This window comes from Pteropus alecto, unplaced genomic scaffold (genome assembly GCF_000325575.1).
Source record: "Pteropus alecto unplaced genomic scaffold, ASM32557v1 scaffold81, whole genome shotgun sequence".
NCBI classification, from domain to species: Eukaryota; Metazoa; Chordata; class Mammalia; order Chiroptera; family Pteropodidae; genus Pteropus; species Pteropus alecto.
This window is the reverse complement of record NW_006433378.1, coordinates 3,608,367-3,620,711: the sequence shown is the minus strand read 5'-3', so window position 1 is coordinate 3,620,711 and position 12,345 is coordinate 3,608,367. Positions and strand designations below refer to the sequence as shown.

Below are 12,345 nucleotides of genomic sequence, written 5' to 3'. Positions count from 1 at the left end.
TGGAGCTGGAGACAGAAACAATAGGGTCAAGCTCGAAGGGAACTTGATTGCCCTCAAGAAAGGATCTACTGCTGGCTTATGTTATATAAATAATGTAAAACAAAAACAAAATCCAGTTTGTGAAATGAGAAACTTGTTTACCGAGGCTATAATATATAGTAATAGTTCAACACTTTTAAAAATAATGGTAATTGTTCCTGGTCACTATTCTAGCGCTTTACTCACCAAACATAACCAGATAGAAAAGAAGAAAGGGGAAATAAATCAATTGAAAAGGTAGAGGAAAAAGGAGAGTACAAGGAGTTAGAAGGAGGTTAGGAGGGTGAAAAGAGAGAAATGAAATGTCCTTAACCTTCACCTCCTCCCCATTACTGCTCATTCTTGGAGGCAGCACGAAGTAATAATAACTGTATCAAGTAGGTGTTATTATCCCATCATGTTCTCTTACAACTTTGATTTCTTAGTTTATCCTTCAGAAAGACTAGAAAGGAGAATATCAGTGAGTGACTGGACATATTTGAGAAGCTATGCAGACCTAGCTCTCTAATCTTTCATCCTGAAATTAGCTCGAGCTTCTTCTCATGAAGCCAGGCAAGTATCATGTGGCTTATATTAGGGTGACCACATGGCCTAGTTTTCCCAGAACAGTCCTGTTTTCTGACATACTGATTATAAGTACACCGTCCACTTTCAAAACTGTCCAAGTTGGGACGATAAATGATGTGAGCGCCCCATGCACGAGCCATGCTTGCTTGACACAGACCTATAGCCTCCTCTCTCCTTATTCCTTTGCCATCACACTTCTCAATCCCTGAGTTATGAAACTGCTCCCAGTTTCCTGGACACGACTTGCTATTTCACTCTTCTTTTTGATGACTCCTGTGCTTCCTTGTTACCTTACTTATAGCAATATCCATGCCATGTTGGTATCTGTCTCCTTATTAGCTTATTATTCCTTGAAAATGGAGACTGTTTTGATTATATCACTATCACCAGTGTCTTTATTATATTCAGGTATATTACATGCTCAATTGTGTTTGGTGAATGAATAAAGTATGTCAAAATTATATATGTACATAAAAGAAGACAGGAAGTAAATAGATAAAAGTGAAATTCATAATTGCTTTAGATTTTTAAATGTCTCAGATGATTTAAATTTTTTTAAATATTATTTTTAAAGTAAAAAACATTTTTTAAAGTAGTAAGGTTGTGTATAGCATCTTTTTGAAAGATTTTAAAAAACGAACGCTCAGTTACTTCTGAGAGGGTGACTCTCAGTCATTTTGAACACAATAGACAGACAACACCAGCCACTTAGTGTGTACTCAGTAAGTGTTGACGGAATAATCACAGATTTACCACAAGTTAGAGGAGACATGAGAAGCTATAAAGAATGGAGACCTATGCAAACCTGTGATTTGGATCATTATATCTCCAAAGTGAAAAGGGAACCAATTAAGTTAAGGGTGGTCAGGCTGCACCCCCTAGTTCTTTGGAGCCCCTTGCTGCTGGCTGGGCAGACACTCAGAGAATACCATATGTCAATTATAATATGAATCCCCGTCTTTGCCAAGGCAAAAGAGCGTGACTGCCCCTTCCAAGTTCCAGGCAGCCCTCAGACTGCCCCTTTGTTACTGTATTGTCTCTCGTTCATGTTAATCTTATTTGGGGGAGTGGGGAATAAAAATGTTGGGGTGTTGGGAAAGAAGTTCAGCACATAGTAATTTATTCTGCCAAGGGGGTACTCTGATGGTAATCATCAAATCGTTTCTTTTCTGGAAAAGGTCAAAAATCACAGGTATTTTTAAATGTTAGCTAATATACAAAACTTGAAAGAGGAGAGGAAAAAAATTATCATTAATCTAGCACCGGGTTCTACAATATGTGTTTTCACATTTATTTTATGTATAGTAGTAATTATCACAACAATCTTGATTTTATCACCATTCAACACCGAGTGCCAGAGGCTACATTTGAATGCAGATCCATGGTCTACCCATGTATTGAAAAAGCTTTTTGGTGATAAGGATAAAATATTGGTTCTGTCCTGGAAAAATGGCTTTATAGATTGGAATATATCATTCTTCACAGCATCAAAGAATCTCAATTAGGATAATGAGTGCCTGTTGTTCATGTTACATGTTCGGGAATAGAGCATATTTCTGACTACTGGTGTAGAAACACTTGAAGTCTGGAATTTTTACTCACAACAAAAATGAAAAATGAAAAATTAAGGTTAGCCTCAGTGGTGGTCACATGGGTATTTTTAATTTGTGATAACTCATTGAGCTGCACATTTATGATTTTTGTGTTTTTCTGTATGTATGGGATTCTTTAATTTTCTAAAAGTTTGTTTTTTTAAAAGACTAATAAAAAAGTTATTGTAGGAGAAACAGGATATGTTCTAAGTCTGCATAAGCTAAGCAAGTCACACAACCACATCCTGATTCTTTCTTCTTTATCTATGAATAATAAAGATAATGGAATAAGTTGCCACTTTCTTCCAAGAGATAACTTTCTTTATCTTTACTTGGTCAGTACATGGTTGAGTTTCTAACTTAGGGCTTTTTGCCTCCTGCCTCCATAGTAAGAAATTAAAGAAAACCTTTTATTCCTATATTTTAAAACAAATTTCCTGTGATACTCAGAGCCTGCCAGTAACTTTCACAATCCTACCTTTTTTTTTTTTTTGCATAATCTCAGAATGATTTACAGAAAACAAATACTTTGCCTTCCCTCAGGTTTGGCTGGGACAAATGAATCCATAAATGTTGTGGGACAATAGGAAAGGATGTTGAAACATTTGTAGGCTTTTTCATGAAAATTACCAGAGAGAAAATAGTTATTTTACTTCCTTTCACAGAAGTCATCTTTTCATTTGGACATAATAGTCATACTGAATTTAACCCCTCTTTTGCTTGGCTACCCTGAAAACAAGGTATAATTGGTCATAGAGGAAACAGAGTGAAGGTAAAAATGTATGATAATCCTCATTATAGTCAATTAAAGTACTACTCCAGTACCGACAGTGGATGTCATAAAGCACATACCAAGTTTAATATGAAGTAAATGTTAAACCTTTAAAACATTAATTAATTGAAAATACAGAGCATATTTTACTGAAAGTATGCTCAAGTGCTAGTGCAGTCAGAGTTCCTAAATTCATCTTTGGAAATTTAGTCTTACCACATGTGTAAAGCTGAATTTTTTTTCTGCATTACTCCAGAGTGCATCTTAATTTAATTACCTTATTTCAAGTACAGTCTTTTCTTCAACATATTATTTTTAAAAATTTCCAACCTACGGTAGAGTTAAAAAAAATAGTACAATGAGCACACAACACCCCATACCCAACTCCACCAATTGTTAACTTTTGCTATATTTCTGTGTGTGTGCTCTCTCTTTATGCATGTGTGTGTGTTTGCTAAATCAATTGAAATTAACTTGCTGGTATCACCCCTAAGTACTTTAGTATGTATCGCTTTAGAATAAGGACACCCTCCTACATAACCATGATACCATCATTGTACTCAAGACATTTAGCAAGTCTTAAATTATATAAATGTCTAATCACTGTCGTACATCTGAAACTAATGTAATACTGTATGTCAACCTGAAAAATAAAAAATCATTTAAAACATAAGTAAATAAAGCAAATGGGTTAAAACGTTTTTTAAAATGATATTTTACATTGATAAAAATACCATTTAATACATAGTTCTTAATCAAATACCCCCAATTGTTATAATAATTTCTTTAATCAATTTTTTTTGACAGAGGATCCAATCAAAGGCCATACAGTGCATTTAGAAATCATGTGTCTTTTAATTTAGAACATTCTTCCCCCTGTTTCTTTCCCTCCTTTTTTTTTTTTTTTTTGTCTTTCATGACATGGACATAATTTGAAGAGTCTACGTCTGTTGTCTTGTAGCATGTCCTACAATCTAGACTTGTGTGATAGTGACAGGTAGTTTCTCATGACAGTTAAACATGTATATGGAAAAAAATACACATGCATAGATTGTACATTCCTGTTGCTTTTCCATATACATCTATGTTTTCCCATTTCTGAGACTTCACTCACACAGACCATCTTTTTAATTAATGCCCTTCTTCCATTTTATAATTTACAAGGTCAAGTTCAATGTTTACCTTCTCTAGATGATTTCTCTAATGCCCTTCATCCTGATATAATCTTTGAATATCAGAATACTTTAGCTTTTCTTTTCTTATAGTATTTACAATTTTTTTTTTTACTTTGTATTATCATTTTTATTTGTTCACTTTTTTTTTCTTTTTTTTTTACTTTCTTTCCAATGAAAGCCTCCTAAGGGCAGGCCTAATTTATCTTTGACCTCCTTGGAATGTAGCACATGGTGGTTCACAAAGTAGGTAATCAATGTATATATATTTGTTGAATAAATGAATAGATGGATGAATAAATGAATAAAAATCTTATCTTTGGATTCTGAGATACAGTGAGTTGGTTAAGAACTTAATGTTTCTTTAAAAGTTTCAAATAATTTTTTATGAGTGTACTTTCTGAACCCAGAATAGTCTATTTAATTTTTAAAAAATAAAATTTTAGTTTTAATAAAAATAAACTACATATATTCTATGCCTTGGTATAGCTGTTTTAAAATCAACTTGTTAAGAACTGAAGGAAGCCTTTCAATCTGGACAGTTCATTCTTTAACTTTGGAAAATACCCTTATATTATTATTTTTTTGATAATTTCCTCCTTTGCATATTTTCTGCTCCTCTGGAATAAAGTCCTGTAAGTCAGATGTTGAAACTTCTGGATTGATTCTCTATATCTCTTATCTTTTCTTTCACATTTTCCATCTTTTACTTTCTGAAAGATTTCCGTCCAACCTACTATTGATCTTTTTAAATTTAGGAAATCATGTTTTCATTTTTTAAGAGTTTTGTTTCATCTTTTTGATAGCATCCATTTCTTGTTTTATGGATGCAATATCTTTTCAAATCTCTAAGAAAATATTAATTAGAACTTACTGAAAATTTTCTTCTGTTCCCTGAACTATCTCTACTTAAACTTTCTTAAATTCTTCTTATTTTTATTTTGATCTTTCTCTCATTCATATTGAAGGCATTTTATACATTAAGTATAGAAACCTCTGTGTGCTGAAAAGCTGATTATGAACTCTGTGTACATGAGCAATGTTTGCCAACTGCCAGGTTGACTATAGGTCAATTAAATGTTGAGTTAGGTATTATGATGTGTAAACTCCCAAATACCAAAACATGGAGGTTTTTTTTTTTTTCTGACATCATTTAATTTCTTTAGAAAATAACCCAATTTTTTTTTGCCTGTAACTTCTCATTGCTGAAATGTCACCCAGCAGAGGGGTGTGTGTGTGTGGGTGGGGGGGTGGGTGTGTATGTGTGTGTCTTTTCTGTTTCCTATTCAGACTTTTAGTTGACCTCTCTGTTTCCAGTCCTTCATTTCACCCCTTCCCTCTGTGTCCTGTGTATCAGCACCCCAAGACTCAGCTTTATCCTGCTGTATCAGTTACCATCTTCCATATATACTCTATCTGGTAGAATTCTGTTAAAATCTCTCACCCTCTGATGGCCTCCCACGTCTTCTTGATATGGGTTTATATGTTCTTTTTCCCCCTTTACATCATTTTGGTGGAATCTTGAGAAAGAGAGGAGATAAATACATGAAAATATTTTCCAAAATATTAATTCCTCCCTCCCCCCAAAAATCAATTTGCAATCTTTAATCAGACTTTCTGCTTGATTTTAAAAGTTTTTATGTTACCAACTTCCTTCTCTGTAAATTTGGTCTTGTGAATAGTGTAAATTTTCTGCTTAGAAGATTCAAGAAGTGATTTTCTATGTGATTATGAGAGTAAGGTTCAGACAACCTTGGGTGATTTAAAGTTTCCCACTGAGTAATCTAGACATGGGGAAAGTGCTAAAGATACTGCTTAGGGAAGTGTGAGATAAACTCTCTCTTTATGACTTCAGAAGTCTGGTTACTTATTTACAACTGGAATAAGATAAATGGTCAAATAACTAGAGAAGTTCTATAAACCACTGGTAAAGTTTTTATTCTGCTACCAAATCACGCTCCTGTGCATGTCTGAACGTTCGGTTACCCTAGATTTCCCACAGCTGGAAGAGAACAAGCTGCAGCGTCACCCAGGCAGGCCTCTCCCAAGTCCTACTCACTCACAAAGAATTTCCCCTTTGAGCTACTATGACATTGGCTGGTTACACCACAGATTCCTCAGGATTGGCTGGGACTGCAAATAAAACACTGCCCATAATCGAGCTGATAAGCTACTACATAAATGCATGTAAGTTCCTCTTTTTAGACTATAATATGAAGCATTTGCTCTCTTCTTTCCTCCTAACATTTTCATGCAAGACCTGGAGAGGAAACATCATCTCTGGCCAAAAGGAAAAGTCTTTAAGGAAAAGGAGCTTTAAAATGGGTCCGTTGAGTTCTAAAAACCCCAAAGCCAAGCAAGCCCATATTCTTCTTCTGGGACTTGACTCTGCTGGGAAGTCTACTCTCCTTTATAAATTAAAGCTTGCTAAGGATATTGTGACCATCCCAACAATCGGTTTCAATGTGGAGATGATTGAGCTGGGAAAGGGTATTTCACTCACCGTCTGGGATGTTGGAGGACAGGAGAAAATGAGAACCTTGTGGGGCTGTTACTGTGAGCATACCGATGGGCTGGTGTATGTTGTGGATAGTACTGACAAACAGCGACTGGAAGACTCCAGGAGAGAATTCGAGCACATTTTGAAGAATGAACACATAGAAAATGTGCCTGTGGTCCTATTAGCCAACAAACAGGATGTGCCTGGAGCTCTGACTGCCGAGGACATCACTAGAATTTTCAAAGTGAAGAAGCTCTGCTGTAACCGGAACTGGTATGTGCAGCCCTGCTGTGCCATCACTGGGGACGGACTGACTGAGGGGTTCAGGAAATTAACCGAATTTGTGAAAAGCCACATGAAAACTAGAGGAGACACGTTAGCATTCTTCAAGCAGAAGTGAGGTCCAAGCAGTGAAAGAGACATTGATGAAAATGAAAGAGTAATTTTCCCCCCACACCAAATGAGAAAAGCAAGTTACCGAGGTGGCAAACTTTTCATGAGACATTATCTCACCTAATTAAGTTAAACAACTCAGAATAATATCTGTAAAATATTATTTTTGGCCAGGCACGTTAGCTAACTGTGTGGTAATGATAATTGAGAATGAAAAATTTACTATTTTGTGCTTGTTAGATGGTTCAGAATAATTATATTTGGGATCAAATAAATTATTGCTTTATTATTTTTATATGACTACTAGAACAAATTTTAAGTAAACTGTCTGCTAATAGAGTCAGAATTCTTTCAGATTGTTTTCAGCTGTTACAGGTATTAAATTTCCACCACACTCCTATGTAATATCTGGATAGTATAAAAAATGAACTTTAAATTATAGAGAGGAAAAACTTTGATGTTACCATTTTGTAAATCCCTATCTACCCCCTATATAAAGATTTTCTTCTGGATTCCTGACAGCTTTTTGAAATCTATTGCTTGGAACTTCCTACAATGACTCAAACAATGATCTCTAGGCTGTTAGTTGCCCAGAGGCTGTGTTCTCCCATGGGAGCAGAAGTTTGTATCTTAAAGCTCTTGGGATCAAGGCAAGGCCTGGGCTTACTGCTCATCTTGAGGCTGCAGTCCCAAGACTGGCTTCAGAATTTAATATAACAGTCATTACTTGAGAACTATGTATAGCTCACTGTACCGATCAAACAGGAACCAGAGCTAGACTTTGCTCTCAGAGACCTTACAATCCACAAAGGGAAACAACATAAAGCTAGTAGCTAGAAAGGTAGAATATGGCAATCAATGCTGTGCTATAACAGGAGAGACTCTAAGCTAGAAAAACAGAAAGTGCTTTATGCAGGAGGTAGTATTTAAGAAGCCCCCCCTAACCGCCCCCCCCCCCCGCCCCCGCCCCTGGGGGAATCCCACAAAGGTACAGGTTAGGCACTGGAAGTTACTATCATTAGGAGACTCTCTAGAGACTCTGTGGGGGAGGGCAGGAAGAGACAAGGAACTAGAGATTGAATCGGAATTCCCCTAGAGGCTCATAACTCCCAGGGAGGCCTTTCCTCCTACCCCACCTCCAACGAGGCTCATTTGGGCTAGAAGCAGGTTTCAAGCCTCCGCAGCAGCCCCTGAGACTTTAAATCTTAAGGTCACAGGAAAATAAGGGTACAATAAACCAGGGGTGCCAGCCCCTGGATTCCTTTCATGGTTTTCTTCTCTCATCTTAGCCATGATTTGTTCAGCAAAGATCTGAGTAGCTACTTCTGTGCTACGTTGTAAGGATTCAGATAATAAAGCAGACATATAGTAATAGTTACCATTGGTTGACTATTTGTGTGTGCCAGGTGTTGTACTAAACACTTTCATATGTCTTCTCATTTAAAGTTCACAACTGCCCCAAAAGGAATAGGTATTATTTTCTCAATTTTACAGATGAGAGTAGTGAGACTAAAGATCAGGAAGATTAGTGCTGATAGCTGTTTTTGTATTTGTCTAGTAGGTCTTCCAGTTAAACAACAATAGCAACCAGACACACACACACACACACACACACACACACACACACACACACACACACACACACAAGGACTTGGAATTTTAACTGAGGGGAATGGCAGAGCCAAGATTCAAACTTAGGTGATTTCAAAGCCTGTGCTGGTAATTGCCATGATATTGTTTTATAAATAAGATATGGTCTCTGCCTTCCATGAGCTCACAACAGACAATTAAAAATAAATCCAGGTTAAATTAAGACTAGAACTACCATAAAATCTAGCAATCTCACTTTTGGATATATATCCAAAGGGAACGAAATCACTGTCTGTCTCGAAGAGACACCTACACTCCCATGTTCATTATAGTATTGCTTACAATAGCTAAGACATGGAAACAACCTAAGTGTCCATTGACAAATGAATGAAGAAGATATAGTATATATATACACAATGGAATATTATCTAGCCACAGAAAGAAGGAAACTCTGCCATTTGCAATGACATGAATGAAACTGAGGGGCATTATGCTAAATGAAATAAGCCAGAAAGAGAAAGACAAATACTGTATGATCTCACTTATATGCAGAATCTAAAAGAGCCAAATTCATAGAAACAGAGAGTGGAGTGATGATTTCTAGGGGCTGGGGGAAATGGGGAGAGATTATGCAAAGGGTACAAACTTTCCGTGAGATGAATTAAGTTCTGAGGATCTAATGTACAGCACGGCGACCTTCAATAACAACACTGTATTGTATACTTGAAATTTGCTAAGAGAGTACATGGTAAGCATTTCCACCCTCCCCCCCAAAAAAGTAACTATGTGAAGTGATGTTAATTAATTCAATTGTGGGAATCCTTTTACAATGTATATCAAATCCTCAAGTTGTATGCTTTAATATATTATTACTATGTAATATAAAAAATATTTTACTTGTCAATTATACTTTAATAAAGATGTGGGGGGAGGAGGGGAAGAATAAACCCAGGCCAACATATATTACTTTTATAATAAGAAGTTTCTTAGAAAAGACAAGCCAGACAGCGTAAATTGAGTGTAATAACAGAGGTATAAGAAAAATGCTGAAAGACTGGCAAAAAGAAGACCTCAGGGCAGTGGCAACGTTAAAGGCTTCATAGCAGAGTTTTTTCGAAGTTTCACAAGATGATTAAAACCTCAAATATTCATCTTTAAAAAATGCATCATCCCTTGCCATTTTCCCTTTTTAAATCTTCCTAATCTCTCTCTCTCTTTTTTTTTTTTTCCTGGCTGGGTTTTTTTTTTTTTTGTGAAAACTAGAGGACCTATTAGACAAATTCAAAGAGAGCTGTAAGCACTAATCTTTCTAATTTTAAAATTAGGAGTCACTAATCTATGTCTATAGAAAATATCTGAATAAAAAATGTCCCCCAGTATCCTGAGTATTTTGATAGTTTGAATTAAGTCAAGCCCTTTGTGGCCCAGTCTAAGCACAATGCAAAATTCAGAGAAACAGTCCCTAAAAAATATCGAAAGCAATTAAAATCTTCCCTTCAGAAAGCTCTGATGTGTGCAGTGGGCATAGTGGACAGATACACTCTTAATGTAGAGCAAATCTTATAAAGTAGCTTTTCAATTTCTCTCCTTCATACAATAGCTATTCCTCAAAATCTCTACTAATATTCTCTGAAAAACTGGAACACTCTCATGCTTTCCTCCTTCCTTCCCTGGGGTTCAATTTGTTTTCTTCCATCAGTCACTTGCTTTCTTTTCAATGTATATTTTACCAATCTTTCTTTGGCATTTTCTTTCTTCTCTCGCTGGCATGTTCCTTGATGCCCTCCAACACAAACACACATGCGCGCTCTTCACTTTGATCTACTAATAAAGACCAAAAGTGAGGGAAGGGAAATAGGTTAGGTGGGCAATAGCAAAATATTCCTTAACATGTGAGAGGAAAGAGGCCTTGATATTTATTATTGTCATGCATTTTATTTATTGTTATCTATATGTAACGAAGCAAAACTTTTAACTTATCAAAAATAGCATGCTGCCATAGATCTATAGCAACGAAAAGCAGAACACTTTTGAAATGTTCCTTGGTCAAAGATTTACAGAGTCTGAAAGGTAAATATCAGTTAAATATTTCTATCTGATTTTCTAAGTATTCCCAGGTGAAAAAAAAAAAATCCCTATAGGGCATAAGAATAAAGAACAGCAAATAAATAAAGCAGCAGCAGTGACGGATAGGTTAAAATTAATTTGTCAGTTTAAAAAGCTGATGTTTGCTGATGATGAACAAAGTGGGTTCTGCCAAACCAAGGAAGACCGGGAATTTCACGTGGAGAATCCTGAAGTTCTTGTCCCTTATGGGTGGCACAGAGGGACAAAACACGGACGCTGCAGTACATTCAGTGTGTGAAGGGACAGCCAAAGGATAGCATCTGGAGGGCTCTTGTGAACCCTGGGGTTTGCCTGCTCCTGGGTGCATGAGCTCTCTCTCCAGAGAGGCAGAGAAATAGAAAAAAGACAGAGACTTTTCCGTTGGTAGTGCTAATGACTAACATAATTTGTGATATGGTGCTGCTGTGGTTTCATCGCACCAGGTTTTTAGCATACTGTTGACTGTTAACGGATTGAATTACCTTAAGCATGAGCACATTTTACCTCAAAAGCGCTATGCAAATATTAAAGTCAGTTATTAGATGACTTAACCATATGAGTAGTATTTTCATAAATGTTACCATGTTTTGTTTTCACCAAATCTCATGGGGACACATAACAAATATTATCAATACTATTTTAATGATATGAGGAGTTGATTAAGCAGTTACTGAACCTAGTCTTCTGATATCTAAGATTTTTAAAAAATGTAATTATCGTACAATGAATTTAACAATAATATGGCACATACAGATTTTCCATTAGGTTTCTTTGTTTCTATAAACCAAATTCTTTATTCCCTTCTTACCCTATCTGGTACCTGTCTCCTAGATCTCCAACCTCTCCTGCTTCCAGCCACTCTTGCTTTAATGTCCATATTTTGCTCCTAATTTATTATAACCTCAGGGCCCTTAAACTTGCTGTTTCCCCAGTTTAGAAAATACTTTTTTCAGGCCTTCAAATCATTCATGGCTTCATCTCTTTCGAAGCTCCAACCAAATATTCAGAGGTGTTCCCCGAATCCTTATCTAAATAGATCTCCTCATCCTTGCCATCTAATACCTCTTACCTTGCTTTATTATTTTTCATATAATTTATCATGGCTTCAGAGTTTATTACTTACTCGTTTACTCGTTTCTTTCCCTCCTGAGAGGGTTAGCAACTTGGGAACAGAAGCTTTATTCACTGTTGGATTCTGGAATAGCGCTGAGAATGTAAAAGTTATTTAAAGGATACGTACAACACCAGTGAATGGTCTGAACCCTAACGGGAGGTCTCTTTAGGGCCCCAGGCTCTCTCTCAGGATGGACTATGGATCCAATAATGGAGAATAAAAACAGTGGCAGATTTGAGCCTAGGACAGCCTCATTCTAACTTCAGGGACCATCAGCGAGTCCCTCCCTCAGGAGTAGGGACTGAAATGAACATAGGCTTTAGAGACCGAACTGCGTGGGAATTATGGTTTGTCACTTGCTTTTGCTTTTAGGCAGGTTACTTCACCTCTCTGTCTCAGTTTTCTCTACTAGAACGAGAAATAAACTTTTATTGTGTTAAGCCATGGAGATTTGGAGGTTGTTGCAGCCACCACTGTTAATTACTCTAATAAACTAGGAT

At 36.4% G+C, this 12,345-nt stretch overlaps 1 protein-coding gene across 1 annotated transcript in view; it reads left to right on the top strand.

Annotated features, from left to right (window-relative positions):
* ARL14 (ADP ribosylation factor like GTPase 14) overlaps nucleotides 1-7,547 on the top strand; it is a 24,203-nt gene extending 16,656 nt beyond the window's left edge. The window contains exon 2 of the mRNA XM_006908272.3: nucleotides 6,401-7,547. Within this exon, the coding sequence (XP_006908334.3) occupies nucleotides 6,464-7,042 (579 nt within the window). The 5' untranslated portion in view covers nucleotides 6,401-6,463 and the 3' untranslated portion in view covers nucleotides 7,043-7,547. The remainder of the gene's footprint in view (nucleotides 1-6,400) is intronic.
* The last annotated feature ends 4,798 nt before the right edge of the window (nucleotides 7,548-12,345 follow it).